The sequence below is a fragment of the Gymnodraco acuticeps genome, unplaced genomic scaffold, assembly GCF_902827175.1.
Source record: "Gymnodraco acuticeps unplaced genomic scaffold, fGymAcu1.1, whole genome shotgun sequence".
Classification (NCBI taxonomy): Eukaryota; Metazoa; Chordata; class Actinopteri; order Perciformes; family Bathydraconidae; genus Gymnodraco; species Gymnodraco acuticeps.
This window is the reverse complement of record NW_022992310.1, coordinates 1-16,332: the sequence shown is the minus strand read 5'-3', so window position 1 is coordinate 16,332 and position 16,332 is coordinate 1. Positions and strand designations below refer to the sequence as shown.

The 16,332-nt window shown below is 41.5% G+C and overlaps 1 protein-coding gene across 1 annotated transcript in view; it reads right to left on the bottom strand.

Annotated features, from left to right (window-relative positions):
• Positions 1-15,196, bottom strand: part of LOC117541116 (fibrillin-2-like) — a gene marked incomplete at its 5' end in the record, with an annotated part of 48,263 nt that extends 33,067 nt beyond the window's left edge. The window contains 20 exon segments of the mRNA XM_034208222.1: positions 178-303; positions 892-1,014; positions 1,131-1,256; positions 2,627-2,752; positions 2,901-3,029; positions 3,125-3,250; positions 4,333-4,560; positions 5,191-5,316; positions 5,490-5,540; positions 6,361-6,498; positions 9,879-9,998; positions 10,514-10,639; positions 11,311-11,436; positions 11,539-11,592; positions 11,673-11,948; positions 12,465-12,587; positions 12,875-13,000; positions 13,612-13,731; positions 14,694-14,837; positions 14,933-15,196. Of these exon segments, the coding sequence (XP_034064113.1) occupies positions 178-303; positions 892-1,014; positions 1,131-1,256; positions 2,627-2,752; positions 2,901-3,029; positions 3,125-3,250; positions 4,333-4,560; positions 5,191-5,316; positions 5,490-5,540; positions 6,361-6,498; positions 9,879-9,998; positions 10,514-10,639; positions 11,311-11,436; positions 11,539-11,592; positions 11,673-11,948; positions 12,465-12,587; positions 12,875-13,000; positions 13,612-13,731; positions 14,694-14,837; positions 14,933-15,196 (2,778 nt within the window).
• Between the last annotated feature and the right edge of the window lie 1,136 nt (positions 15,197-16,332).

Here is a 16,332-nt window from a genome sequence, read left to right as displayed (position 1 = left end):
ACACACAAGTGGAGACACACAGCGATAATATGTGAATGGTGTTGTCTTTAGAGATCACACTGACAGATAATGAGACTGACACAGGGAGTCCCATGTGGACAGAAAGGAACCTCAGTTAACAAAAGAAAATGATTTGCAAAGTTAGATTTAATTTTAGAGTTTTGCTTGTCCTCTCACCGATACACGTCCTCATGTCCATGGAGGCCATGAAGCCGTCGTAACACAGGCAGCGGTATTCTCCGGGGATGTTGGTGCACTGTCCTCCGTCACAGATGTCCGGAGACTCCTCACACTCATCGATATCTGACAGGAAGAGAGGAGGATACATTTGAATAGGCTATAGCTGAAACACTATGTAAAACCCCAACCCTTCAACTTAAGGAACCCCTTTTCTTCCATTCAGTCAACTTCTAACCCCTGACCACAGACAAAACTAATGGGTATTTGTTATTATGTTCAAGGCATAACAATTACAGTACAGAACAACTGATAAACTGGTCAGATAAACCAAATAGTGAATGTAATTACTGCGGGAAATGCGTTCAAAATGATCATTTGGATACAGATCATTTCCTGTGAATATCACGTTAGAGATTCATTTAATGAACTTTTAAAACAGTTATCTGTGTAATAATGTAATGTAAAGTTGTCATACACTCTTTAAAATCAAGAAGGCCTTGTGCTCCCCAGTGAAGCTTTAACGTGCCCCAGTTTGGGAAGCATGTACTGTACGTTGGAAAAGGCCATACAAAACAGAAAAAGCTTCTTTTTTTTCATGGGAATAACTATCAGACATGGCATGATAGCATTGTTTCATATCTAAATAGTTTTAGTTTCATAAAAGGGGAAATTGAACTACAGCTATACTGAACACATGATGTCTGTGTTTACCTGAGCAGGTGCGCAGGTCGGGCATCAGAGCGTATCCCTCGCTGCAGCTGCACTCGTAGCCTCCCTCCGAGTTCGTGCAGTGAGTCTCACAGCCGCCGTTCATTATGGTGCATTCATCAATATCTGCGGGGAAAGGTCAACAACACTGCAGTTTACATCTAAGCCTCATTAGATAGGAGTTACAAATGCACACACACAGTAAGTCATTGCCATAAAAGAGAGAGGTTGGTTTCACTCACCCACGCAGCCCTGTTTGTCGGGGGTCCCCTGGTAACCGGTGTCACAGGTGCACTGGTACGTCCCCGGCCCGTTCACACACTGACCGTGTTTACACAGGTTGTCACTCAGCTGGCACTCATTCACATCTGACAAGGAAACAAGTCAATAATTAGGCATTGTATAGTGCAGTGCTTCTCAAACTTTTTTCAGTCATGTACCCCCTTTGAAACATTTTCTCAGTCAAGTACCCCCTGACCGACCCCGAACATTTTTGATCGAAAAAGCCTATACAAATAATTCCAATATAGTGATGTTCCCTCAGTGTGTGATATTACCTCCTTCATGCATGCATTACAACAAACTAAGGATATTTTCATTTTATGCATGAAAAAAAACGAAAAAAAATGTAAACAGATTTTTCCAAGGAGTTTTTCAACTGAAGTAATATCTGTTTAACAAACCAATGAACAAAATGATATATTATGCAAAACTATAAAATACAATACACAAATTTGACATGTTTATATGAGGACCCCCTTGGTGGTTCTAGGAATATTTTATATAAAATTGTGTTTTCTATTGAACTTATTGTACTAAGAATATTTTTGTAATCCTGCATGGTATTTTTTTTATTAACTTATTTTAGTTTTTTTTAATTTAAATCTCACGTACCCCCTGCAGTACCCCAACGTACCCCTAGGGGTCCGCGTACCCCCATTTGAGAATCACTGGTATAGAGTGTAGTGTATTGCTATTGTGCCTTTTTTGATGTGCCTTTTTTACTTTATTAAATAGAACTGATAGAACTGGACTTACATACCTGAAGAAATGTTAAAAAGGGTCACTTAAAAGTATTTTATACCCCACTTTTATTCATGTGTGTTATTGTTATTTACTTTTTAATGTTTAGAATGTGTTTCCGCTGCACTATTTCTTAATGATCTTAATGTCTTTCATTTTTGTATGAAAGCACTTTGAATGGCCTTGTTATTAAATAGAACTGAACTTAGTCTGGTCTCTTAAGTCTTTTATCTCACATACCCATGCCTTGATCTGTTCACTAGGTTTTAAAATAAAAATGGATGTGCACAGAATGATATTACACCAAGGTTGCGTTTCACTTAGGTTAAATGGATTCCTTGCGTCCCTCACTTGCGTCGTTTCCCTGCGACTAGTCCCTCCCACCAGGGAAGCATGGAGGGACGCAAGGAAACCACGAGAAGCAGGGAAATTAGTTTTAAGAGCAATGGGACGTTGTTTCCTCCGGAGCGTTTGTGATGATGCCGCACAGCTGATCGTCTGACAGCAGCCAGATCAGTGCATGCGCTGCATCGTCCAATCGGTGAGCGATACACAGTAAGGGGGCGGGGCGAGTGTATGAGGATTTCACACAAATAAGGCCACTGGGACGCTACTCAAGATGGCGCAGACAAATCAACTCCATTACACCAAGTGTGTGAATGCATAATGTGTGTGTGTGTGTGTGTGTGTGTGTGTGTGTGTGTGTGTGACCTACCTTCACACACAGATCCGTCGTTACTGAGCGCGTGTCCGGGGGGGCATTCACACTCGTAGCTTCCTTCATTGTTCAGGCAGGTTCCTCCACGACACAGCAGGGGGTTCCTCTCACACTCATCGATGTCTGTCAGCACACGTGGAGACAGGAGGGAGGGAGGACAATATTAATAAAAAGGAGGGAAAAAGTAAGTAATAGAAAAGTGAGGTTATCTTCCAAACTGTGACAAAGGTGGGTCATTTTGTATTTGTGTGTGTGTGAACTTCCAGCTCACCCATGCAGTTCTTCATCATCATGAATCCGCTCTCGTAGCCTTCGAAGCATTCGCACTCGAAGCTGCCGGGCGTGTTGACGCAGGCTCCGTTCCCACAAAGGTCGGGGGAGATGCGGCACTCATCAATATCTGAAACACAAAGACGTTGCAGAGGGACGCTCAGTAACTGCGCTCTAAGTGTGACATGAGTGTGAAATAAACGTGACTTCCCGCTCCCCTCGTACCGGTGCAGTTCCTCTCCTCGGCGGTCAGAGCGAAGCCGTTGCTGCAGCGACACTTGAAGCTGCCGATGGTGTTCCTGCAGCTCCCATGGGTGCACAGACCCTGGAACACCTTGCACTCATTCACATCTGGAGAGGAGAGACACAGTTAGCGTGGTGTAGTCTACAGAAAGACTCATTTGGTCAAGATAGTACAATTTACTGGATACATATTTGAACCTGGGAAGTTAAAGGTGGGGTAGGTCATTTTGGAGAAACCAGCTCGAGTGCGCTAGAATTTGAAAATACACAGCCGGAAAAAACCTGCCACTTCCTCACAGAGCCCCTCCTCCAACACACATGAACGCGCACATGACCAATGAGGGCACGAGATAAGTTTGTGCACAGATGGAAGGCTGACAGGCAGGTAGGCCATCCAGTTACTTTAGCCGGGCCGGCTCAGATGATTGGTCGTGCTTTTTACAGCGCCACGGCTTCCACAGATGAGGTTTTTTAATGGATTTGTTGTCAAAGCACTTCAGATATTCATTGCTATCGGGATGTTAAGAGCATTCCATGGAATATAACAAAAAGTGTATCTCGAGCCGGTTTCTCAAACTTACCTACCCCACCTTTAACAACATGTAACTAGTGGTTAGTGGAAATATAAAAGAGGGATTCAATTAGTTTAATGACAATGGCTTTTTGTTATAATTCAGTACCACATGTGAATTTGAAACTCATTTTCTGTCAAGGCCTGGCTGTTTTTCAGTTTTATTTTGAAATGTTGGCCTCCTTGTGTCTCGTCCATATGGTCTCAACTGGCCTTCCTTCCTGTGTCTGATTGTCTCATTGTGTTCACCTGTTGAACCTGCCTCCCCTGCCCAGCTGTGTTTTGTCCTGTGATTACCCTTCTGTGTATTTAATCTTGTCTTCCCTTTTGCTCCATGTTCGGTCGTCATCTTTCTCGTCGTTGTTACCAGCATTTTCCTGTTCCGGTTTTCCCTGGGCCTCAGTACTTTGTGTTCCTAGTTTTGTTCCTGTTCCCTGGTTTGTGCATGTTTTCTTTGTTTGTCCTTACCTTGGATTAAAGCTCTCTTTTTACGAGAACGTTTTTACTGCATTAGGGTCCTGCCTTACCCCAACACCCTGACATTTCCAAAAGAATCTCATGATGTGGTCACAGGTTACTACTTGTGTATGTAAAGTGTTGAGTTGAATGCTCTAGGTACCTTTGTAGAAGGGTCTTCCCGTGAGGATCTCCCCTCTGTTGGCGAAGCCGGGCCCCCGGGGGCAGATGCTCCTGTACTCCGGGGAGCTGGGTTGGGGACACTCCTCACAGTCCACCCCCCAGGCCGAGCCCACGGAGCAGCAGCACATGTCCATCCGGTATCTGCCCGGCAACGGCTCGCCACACTCATCTTCGTGCCACTTCAGGTAGCACTGCTCGCTACGCGTATCTGGAGGAGATGGTTGACATGGTGAATGGAAATGTATTTATACAAAGCTTTTCCAGTCTTTACAACCTCTCAAAGCACTTTTACATATACGGCATCATTCATCCATATACACATTCATACAGAGACAGACATTGTGCCATTCACACACATCTACTCACTGTTAGACATTATTTTACCTTTGATCGACTTATTGTTGCAGCTCTACCTGTTTCTCTACGTTTTCTCCCAATGGTACAGTGACATCTTCTCTTGTAATAATCATTTTTTATTGTAATTGAATTTCTGATTTTCATAGTTTTTAAGACCTCTCACTTCAGAAAATAGTAAAAAATGTCCCTTCTGGTTTCTCAAAAACCAAAGTAATGGCTTTAAATGTCTCCAAAGTCAAGAACTCCACACATTTCTCTTACGATATAAAGCAGGACGTCTCCATTATTGAGAGTCTTGAATCAGCATTATCTGCCATTTGTATGAACATTAGGATTACAATCATTTATCAAAAATATTTGGCGACTATTTATCTGTGGAGAGTTTATGTTTGTCCTATTAGTGCAGTGACATGACAGGCTGTAGAAATATCAGTTTCATGGGGATGTGGAGTGTGATTTCTGGGTGTTGTCGTCCTCTTACCCACACATGTGCGTCCCGTGCTGTCCAAGCTGAGGCCCTCGACGCAGTCGCAGCGGAACGAGCCCTGAGTGTTCACACAGCGGCCGTTTGTACACACTCCGGGGAACACCTCACACTCATTAATGTCTGCAGGGAGCCGGACAGTTAGAGGATTACAAGGTGAAACAGACATGAGCACTTTCCACAGAAACCTACAGGGAGGACTTTAGAGCGCATCAGAAGGACAAAGAGATGATTTGAGGGGCGTGGATTCAAACTACAGGCTCTCCACCGATCATTAAGCTTCTAAATGTTCTTACCTTCACACACCAGGCCCTTCATACGAGCGAAGCCTCGGGAGCAGGCGGTGTCTGAGGGGAGAGGAGACAAGAGATGTAGTAAAGACAATGTATCTATGAGTGCTGTTGGTAGTGCATACATTGGTTTGCCAAAATGTCATGAAAGTATAGGCCAGAATGGGAGCAATATTATACAATACAAATGATAAAAGCACTAGAGAACGACATATACAACAAACAAACAATCCTTGTGGTGTAGGAATAATCTGAAAATGTATCTCCAGAATAGGAAATTTAACTAAAACAGCCCCTTAAATCTGAACAACAACTATTAAACAGATATCCACATGTTGTTTAAAACCTCTGAGCAACATATGGCCTGCAACACATCTTCTCTGTAACGAAAATGTTGTTTCAACCATTTCCAAATCAAGACTTAAAGCTCCTGAACTTTCCCCCGAAATCAGAAGAACTCGGGAAATCAGCAATAAATGCAACATTTGTCTTGTCAAGTTATGATGTCCACAATGGTACTTTTTTCTTGACCTAATAATAATAAAAATAATAATAATGCATTACATTTTTTTTATTAGAGCGCTTTTACAGGTGCCTAAGCAGCCATACAAAAAATATTAAAATCTACGTTATCAATTTACTTGTTCCGAATTTTGTTTGGTTTTATAATAATGTATTATTAATAATTGTAAAGCAGTTCTAAATATGAAACAACTTTTAAGATGTCAATTTTGTTGATAGTAAGTCATTCGTACTGCATGACTAACATAATAACTGATTTCCTAACTAATAGCAGAATGTGTGTGTGTGTGTGTGTGTGTGTGTGTGTGTGTGTGTGTGTGTGTGTGTGTGTGTGTGTGTGTGTGTGAGGACTCACCGATCTCACAGGGGTCACAGGGGCTGCCCCAGGCGGCTCCCAGCGTGGAGCAGCACTCAGACTTCAGCGTGGCTCCGTTGATGTTGACCTCGCAGCGGTTGTCCTGGATCGTCAGCCAACACGTACTCTTCATGCTGTCTGTGGAGCGGGAGGAACGACAGAGAGGTTCACACACCTTGTTAAGTTAACACACTCTCAATGTTAGCTGTGTGTTTCCTTCAGACCTCACATATGAGTTGAGTGCAGTTTTTTTTTAAGGGGAAACACAACAGTGAATATGGTCAAATTGTTTAACTAATGAATATCACCATGAAACTTCCCCAGTGCATTACTGACATTAAGACAAGTGCTTTTGCATAACAACTTTTCTAAAATGTTATATTTGAATATGACAATTAGCTATATTTTATTACATATCTGCTCATTTGAATACATTTTCAGGGCAGAAATATTGATATTGGTTTAACCAACGTTTCAGATTATTGTTTCTTATGTAAAAATATCAGAGTCAAAGGCTTTTACTGAGGGGATTTTGGATATCTCTTTTATCACTCTGAAAATACTGTCAATAAACAGCCATGTTTTTAGGAATAAAATGCTTTATAAATGATGATTTAAATGCTCTCTGTAAAAAGCTTCAGAATATAGATAAGAGATACAATTATTTTTCAGAAAACGGCCTTTGAAGGGCTGTGAATTGGGTAAAAATAATAAACAAGTAGATATCACCATGATATCTTAATGTAAGGTTCAATACTTACTTAATTACTTTTTGTATTACAAGTTTTCTGAAACGTTATTCCTTAAAGTGAAATGTAATGCTAAGTTTTGACGGCTTAAGCAGAAAAATCCAGACACAAATAGACAAAGTTATTAAATTAAACACTTTAATGTGTATTTTAGATGTTTTTCTTTTGACTAGTCTGAAAGAAAACACGTAGAAGCAACATAGCCCAAACTTTCAAAATTGGGTAAGCTAGTGTTGCCTGTAGTGTCTCGCCTTCAATATTTTTCGTGTGCAAACAAAGCAAACAGTTAACCGCCAATGAAAGCGTAACAGCACCACCGGTGGTCAAAATGTCAAAAATATCGACAGGGTTCCCTTAACTATGGCAACAAAACACACCACAAAAACAATCAAAATGTCACCTTCAACTTTCCACGCTGCCATAAACCGTGTGAGTATTTGCCTACATGCTGAGCTAAGTAAGCCCCATGCATCATTACATTTAAACCTATGCTATTTCATTCCTAATGGCCTGAAAGAGTGTACAGGCATAGCGGTGTCACCTTTTCCCCAAAACCACAAAGCCACCCAAACACAAAACCATCATTTAGTTTCCCTCTCTTCCCCCCCGCTGAGTGATGGGCTGTGAAACACAAAACAGAAATGAACCAGACCCGAGGAATGAGTCGATGTTAGACAGTGCCGGTTCGAGTATTTATTTAGTGACTCATTCTCCTGTCCACTAACAGTACAACCTGTATTCTGTATGAGCATGTAGCTTTCTCAGGATGTTTTCCACAAAGTAGGCAACCCCCAAACAAGTGGAACATTTAACCAATACCAGATTTTACGTTTTAAATCTGGGGCGTACTTTATGAAGTAAAGTCATCTCCATGTGAACCAAGGCCATGCATGCGAGTATTTATCAAATGATTTCTCGATATGGCTCAGAGAAACCTAGACCCCCTCAGTGTTTGTGTACAAAAGTGAAACCTTGATAAGAGTACAATAGGGACTTTAGAACCAGAGTGTTCCCGTTCGAGTCCCAATCAAACCGGATAAGGAGCATAGACTGTTATTTTCAGAGGTGCCAGTTCACCTCATGGGCAATGTTGTTAATGACCGGCACCACTGCTCTTTATTTAGCGATGCAGGAATGAGTCCTGAACCCGAAAAATGAGTTAGCATTTGAGCACGAGGGAGCACTTGGGCTCCCTCGTCTGAGTTTTTGGTTAGAATGCAGAAACAAGATCTGTGGTCAACAAATCTTGAGTGTCCGAAGCTTTTATAAAGTCATCCCGCTGAATATTAGCCGCCTTTATCTTTAGCTGCCACGAAAACCCGTGAACGTAATGTAGTTCCTTTATAGCTCAATGTTAGCTTTTTGCTTCTGGCAATTGCATGTATGCTTAAACTATTATAAAAGTGGTGTTGAACTTGTAGCTTTCCTCACATTGCTGGCTAGGCGCGTTATTTTGATGCATTGGAAGGGTCCTCGTCCCCCCTCTCAGCTGAGTCGCCCCCCCTGTACCGCAACAGCTCACAGGAATGCTCACAAAATGTCTCGCAGGTTTTCATTTATTTATTTGTATTTATATTTATTTATATATGTATTGTATTTTATTTTTTTATTATTATTATTATTATAATTTTGTATTTCATTATTACATTATTGTCTAATTGTAACTGATGTATTGTGTCTTCTTGGGGTTGTTTGTTAGAAATCGCAGGGGTAATGTATTGTATTGCTGCTGTCTTTGTGTATTGTGTCTTCTAAATAAGACTTCGCTGGCCCGCCAGCAGCTTGTACAAAACGCTGAGGCGCGGCTGCTTACAGGAACCCGCAAGTTTGACCACATCACACCAGTTCTGGCTTCATGTCCATTTTAGAGTCCATTTTAAGATTTTATTGTTTGCTTTTAAATCTATTAATGGGCTGGCCCCAGAGTACATCTCCGACCTCTTACAGGTGTACACCCCCTCAAGGGTTTTGAGGTCGGCTGATCAGCTGCTGGTGATAGTCCCAAAAACAAAGAAAAAGACCAGGGGAGACCGAGCGTTCTCATCGGTAGCCCCCAGGCTCTGGAACGACCTGCCCCCTCATGTAAAATTGTCGCCCACTCTTGAAGCTTTTAAGTCCCGCCTGAAGACCCACCTCTTTTCCCTCGCTTACCAGTCAGTCTGAGCTATACCTATTTGTATGCTTTTACTGTCTGTCCATAGCCTTTATGTGCCTTGTATTTATTCTTATGTGTGCTTTTTATCTATTCGTGTAATATTATATTTTATTATAATGTTATGTTCACTTTGGAAAACCCTCTGTTTTTAAACTGTGCTATATAAATAAAGTGGATTCGATTGAATTGGATTGAAAATCGCAAAAATAAATCATATATTAAAAAAAAAAAGAAAAAAAAGTGGCGTTTATATGTCGAAATTATCCCGCTAAAGAAAACATGTAAGTATCACAAATGTGTGTTTGCCACGGAGCCTTTTTTCAACGCAATATTACAAAATCCAATGGAGAAATCCCATTGGCTTACAAAGATACAGTAAGTCACTGCACCCCTCTTTAATAGCAAGGGTTAAATGGAAAGACAAAATGTCACTTTATGTGCAATGCTGTGAAAATGTGAGTAATGGGGATTTCATACAACAAGACTTTTGAACCAATTGTCACTCGTCGTCATGTCTTAGTAATGATATATTTATCTGAAGTAGATCTAAGGATCCTGGAGGTCTTCAGAATCAGAATACCTTTATTGGTCCCATAGACGGGAAATCAACTTACCCACGCAGATGGTGTTGGTGGAGTCCAGCTTGCTCCCGTGGGTGCACTCACAGTTGAAGGACCCGGCCACGTTGCGACACGCTCCATTGATGCAGGGGCTGGAGTCGCACTCGTTGATATCTGGAACGTGCAAACACACACCTTAGGTCAAGGCTGATTCAAATAGTTCATCATCATCATCAGTCAATCCTCACAGTGAATACAGAGCTAAATCCCAGATCAAATGCACGCTAAAGGGTCTTTAAAAATGTTTTTTCTCTCAGTGATTGTGCCGTTATGTTAAATGTTTGTTTTTCATGCATTGTGTCTTGATATTTGTCTATGTTGATGTTATTATGGAGCTGCTGTGATGCAAGTCAAATTTCAGACTTGATCATTAAAGTATTATCGTATCACAATTTGGCAATGTGTGTGTGAGTGTGTGTGCCGCATCTCCATGAGCCACATGTTGACTAGAAACAGTCAATACAACACATCCAGTAATAATGTAACTTCCTAATGACAATCATGTGAGTGTGTGTCAGAGGGAATGTGTGTGTGTGTGTGTGTGTGTGTGTGTGTGTGTGTGTGTGTGTGTGTGTGTGTGTGTGTGTGTGTGTGTGTGTGTGTGTGTGTGTGTGTGTGTGTGTGTTTACCCTCGCAGGTCTCTGACTCAGGTTTAAAGATGAATCCTTTAGGACAGGAGCAGGTATAGGAGCCAGGGGTGTTTCTGCACAGTCCGTTGTCACAAAGCAGGCGGTTCACATTACACTCGTTGATGTCTGCAGGGAGGCGAGAGAAGGCGAGGGTTCGAAAATAGGAAAAAAGTCATGTGAGGTTTGAGAAATGTAGAGGGTTTATTGCGTAAACCAGCCCTTTAAAGCCAGACTGTGTAGCTTTTGCTGTAACAAAAATAAATTACAAGTTCTCTTACATTAACATAAGTTGAAATAATATGAAATATTAACACACTTTTGTCATTTTAATCACTAATTGCTGCTACCTGGAGCCAAGAAAAGCCATTTAAAAAGTATGCAATGTCATCATAATGTAGTCTTCAGGTCGTGGTGAAAAGGGCGGGGAAATCACTACTGCCATATTTAGTGGGCCACATGACCAGCATATACACTAGAAGGAGAAGCTATGAAACTTTGTTGGCGTTAAGACTCATAGACTTATAATAAATACATGATTTGCTAGTATGTTAAATGTGGGTTAAAGCTCCTTGGTGCTTGCTTGAGCTAGTAGCTTAGTACGGCTAATGTTAGCTAATGTTACCAAACCTTTCAAAGTTACCGCTGTAAAATAAGATGGCTCTTCCTTGCTTTTTACACTGTTGTAGCAATTACCTGTATAACTTGTGGATACAGTGGGGGATATTCAAACAGAGGTACATTTACTTTAACACAGAAACATGGCTAACTATGCTAGCCAGTGACTCCACTTGACTCACCAACACAGTTCTTGCCGCTGGTGTCAGACTCGTATCCGATGTTACAGATGCAGCGGTAGCTTCCTCTCAGGTTCTCACAGATGCCGTTCTGACAAATGTCCGGGTCCAAGGCACACTCATTGATGTCTAGGAAAATACAAACATTATATAGATACATAGGCTACTGATTTGAACTAGCACTGTGGAAACATTCTAACCCTAACCCTTTCACATGAGCAACAAACTCACCTCTGCCATCAGCTGTTATGCCGATACCACTGCTGCAAACAGCCTGGAATTCAGCTGAAAGTAGAAATTGTGGCTTTAGAAAAATGTACCAAGACTTCAGGGTTAAACAGAATAAATCAGATTAAAGATTGTACCAGAGTTTCTGGAGGGGCAGGGATTGCAGGGCTCTCCAAAGCCATGTTCAGCGTTAGCGCAGCAGCACTCAGACTTGGTGACCGCACCGGGGAACGGTCGAGAACATGTGCCCATCTTAATGGCGCCATAACAGGTGGTCCTCATGTGTGTGTCCACACACACTCTCCCATCCACATCGATGGCCAGGCCTGGAGGACACTCGCAGCGGAAAGAGCCCTCGGAGTTGATGCAGCGGCCGTTCATACAAATGCCAGGAGTTAGACACTCGTCGATATCTGATGGAGAGAGGAAACACAATTTATACATCACGTCTCGGATTGACTGAAAGAGAATTCCTCAAGACAGAAAACATGCGAAGGATTTTATAAACAATTAATCTTTTATAGAGTATGTTTTCTATTATTCCAACCTATAGGTACAAAAAACGTCTACAACTACATCTCAAACATATTGAATTATGCATGTCGCTGTTTTTTCATAGGAATAGCTTACAAGCTTAACATTTTTACTGAATAAATACAATTAGATGCTAAGATTTAATCAATTTTAAAATACTTAAACATATGACCCACACATATAAACAGGGAATCAAAGAAAGCTTGATAAGGACACATGTAGGTATCTGAAATGTAGAATGATCTAAATTGCTATGTGTTGTATTTAAGATGTCCTACTTCCTACTCAGCAAAGCTGTCGATGTCTGGACTTTCTGGATTATTTCAGAGGATGTTGGACTTCTAACACAGGCCCAACACTTCAAGTCTGTGTTTGCTCTTTATAAACCTTCCTACCTGTGCAGTAGCGTCCGTTAGGTGCTAAAGCGAAGCCCGGTTTGCAGATACACTTGAAGCTGCCGTCCTCGTTGATACACATGCCATTGAGACACATGTTGGTGGTGGCGCACTCATCGTGATCTGGACAGAAATAAGAGAAGGAGAACTTGAGTCAAGGGAGGCTGTGGCTCAGTGGGGAGTGTGCTGGACTTGGAATCAGGGGGCAAGTTCGAGTCCCACTGCAGTCAGCATGTCGTTGTGTCCCTGGGCAAGACACTTCACCCCAAATTGCTCCTGTGGGGATTGCCCACAATACTGAATGTATGTATGTAGCTTTGGATAAAAGCGTCTAATAACAAATAACATGTAATGTTTTTTAAGGCATAAGTTAAAGTGTAGTTGAGTCTGTTTCTGTGTTTGCTGCTCACCCATGCAGTTCTTCCCGTCAGGAGTGAGCTCGAAGCCGGCATTGCAGATGCACTGGAAGCTTCCCTCGGTGTTCACACAGCGGCCATTACGACACATCACTCCGTTCACAATGCACTCATCAATATCTGCAGAGAGGAGGGGAGATGATCAGGGCTTAGTGTGTATTTTTAACCATCTGTCATTCAAAACATAACACATGTGTAAACCAGAAAACAAAATGCATGGGTTTAGTATTAGGAAATGTGTGGCAACGGCAACATTTTGCATAACTACAAAACATGTGTTCTGATTTGTCTAAAGGCCTGACATTTTGAACAGAAATATATTGTGCAAGTATCTTAAGATGCTACTTTTGACTATTTACAGAAAAATGTTTCAATATTTAGGGTCAAGGCTTTTGAAAGGAATTATACAAATGCCAAGCTTGTGTTTATTGAAAGACAAAATAAGCATATTTTTACAATGAAAATGTAAGCATATGTTTTATATCAAACTTAATATGACTCCCAGATACCAAATACTTAATTGTTTACTTTTTGGGGACAATGGGGCTGCTGTCCATGTGCCCAAAGACCAAATTCAGAATGACTTTTTGCCTTTCAGTCAAACTTTTTGATTGATTAGGACAATTTCTTCCGATGTTTGCTTACACAAGCCAAGAAAACACTATTACCAAAGGAAATTGGTTCTACAGAAACACCTTTATGTTACGGAAACACAGCAGAGGGAGACGTACCCATGCAGGCCTGTTTCGTGGGGGTTCCCTGGTAACCCTCATGGCACTTGCACTGGTATCCTCCAGGTGTGTTGACACAGTCTCCGTTGACACACGGATTACTCACACACTCATCCACATCTGGGGAGAAGAACAAAAAACAATGACTTATCTGGACGGAGAAAACCATGACTCATCTGGACTGGCAATGTGAAGAATTATAACCAGATAATAACAACTGTGGATAAAAAAAAAACAGCTGTACCATTTTCACATTTGGGAAAGTAACATTTTGCTTTATTAACTTTTCCAACCTATGCATTAACCTACACTTATATTTAGTTCCTTAAATGAGCAGAAGATGGCAGTGCAGCGCATGCTATTACCTGTCGATACTCTGTCTGCCTCAATATGGTTATTGAGAACTGACATTGCATATATAAGTATTCAGATGATTTACTTGGTACCAATACCACACTGTAAATACTCAATACAAGTTAAAGCACTGCATCGAGAATGGTACTTAAGTAAAAGTATTTAGGTACAATGAGGAAAGTGTACTCATTGCATAAGAAATTGAAAACATCTTTAACATTTAAGAAGCTGGAACGGTGGAACTTCTTTGCAAAATAGCTGCCAATACATTTTCTGTTAACCCAATGATGGTTTTTGGTGCTTAAAAATATAATGTTGGATGGTTTAATCCATACCAAATAATAATATTTTAAATGTTTTTCCTAAGTATTGTGTGTAAAGTTATTTATCAAGTAAATACATTTGTAAAATAAATGCAGTGGAGTCAATAGAAAAAACATTTGCTTCCAAAAGTACTATACAATGAAAATACTCGGGTAAAGAACAACTACCTCAAATACTTGAACAGTATTTGAGTAAATGTACTTAATTACTTTCCCTCCCTGATGAGCACTGATGCAGTATTTAAAAAGCGCTTAAAGCAACACTTAAGCGGATGAATGTACATGTTTTATGTTTTAATTGTCTTGGCCGCTGGTCTCAAGCGTACTATAGCTTATTGGGATTTCGCATTTCGTATTTAACTTGTGAATAAATGGAATGAGTTGGTGTGAGAGCATGCTTCTCACCGATACACTCCCCGCGGACGTCCTGTCTGTATCCCATGTTGCACTCGCAGCGGTAGCTCTGCAGGGTGGGGATGCAGCGTCCGTTCAGACACAGGTTGGTGAAATGTTTGCACACGTCGATGGATTCATTCACAGAAACCGAGCCTGAGAAAACACAACAAACAATAAAGAAAAACACTTACAACTGCAAAACACGCCCTTTCCTTCTTGTGAGTGTTCAGATCCACAGAGCTTCTCACCTATACGTTGGTGTCCTCCTCCGTTGCCTCCAAAGCTTCCTCCGTTGCCTCCAAAGCTTCCTCCGTTTCCTCCAAAGCTTCCTCCGTTGCCCCCGATGCCTCCGTTACCGTTACCGTTAGGAACTGCAGGATACTTGTAGCCATTGTAGTTGTAGCCATTGCCGTTTCCGTTTCCGTTGCCGTTGGGGAAGTGTGCGTTCGGATAGCCGTTAGGGAGGCCGTGTCCTTGGGCAACTCCAACGATACACAGACGCCTGAACTCGTCTACAAAACAGATCACAGGGTCAAGTCAGAGGATGCGTTACGGTACGAATAATTGGTTTCTGTGAGATGTAGCGGGGGGGAAACCGATTCACAACCAAGATCCAAGAGCATCTCTGGTAAAAAAGAGAACTGAAAAAAACTCTCATTCCCACTTCAATGTGGACAAACAGACTGTGTTTTAATACATATGCACACTTTCTTTTATTCATTAATATATTGATATATTGTTTTAATGTAACTTCATGTGAGTCCAGTTTTTGATTTGATACACTTTATTAATCCCCGTGGGGAAATTATTTCTCTGCATTTGACCCATCCTGTGTTAGGAGCAGTGGGCTGCCATTATGTACGGCGCCCGGGGAGCAGTGTAGGGAACGGTGCCTTGCTCAGGGACACCTCGGTAGCACTTGGTCTTTCCGGGACTTGAACTGGTGACCTTCCAGTTGCCAAGCCAAGTCCCTATCGACTTCGCCACCACCGCCCTAATGTGTTGTTTGTAAGCCCCCTTACCTGGGACAATGTTTAAGTACAGTAGAGGTACAAAAGTAATACATTGAGGACTGTAAATGTTTTGTTTTTAAAATATTTGTATTGATTCTTATATGTAATTCAGACTAGGGCTGAACGATTAATCGATTTTAAAACGAAATCGCGATTTTAAATGCAATTAAATGATGTATGATGAAATTATGCAATTCCATTTTTCTTCTTGTGTGTCAGTCATCCACACCAATCAGAAGTGCTGTGCTCCACATGACCAGCCATAACCAATCAGAAGTGGCCCATGATAGAAGGTGATAGACAGATTGATCCAATCACATGCCTGCCCTTTCCACATGGCTTCCAATGGAGCTTTCCTAGATGGTTTGGTGAAACAAACCGTCTGAGTCAGGTTAGTAATGCTCCATCACATGTTTGACATCTATTACAGGGAGAATCTTAAACTGAAGCTTGACTTTAAAGCAACCCAACGGAAGTCTCATGTAAGTTTAGTTCTTTCACTCGTAGCTCGGGCTGCGGGGGTGCTAGAGACGGGAGCACGTTGATACGACCTTCTTAGCCGGAGATATGGCCGCATTTTACAATAAACCGCCGTTGGGTCGCAATATCTGTCAGAAAAATCGCAATTAGATTAT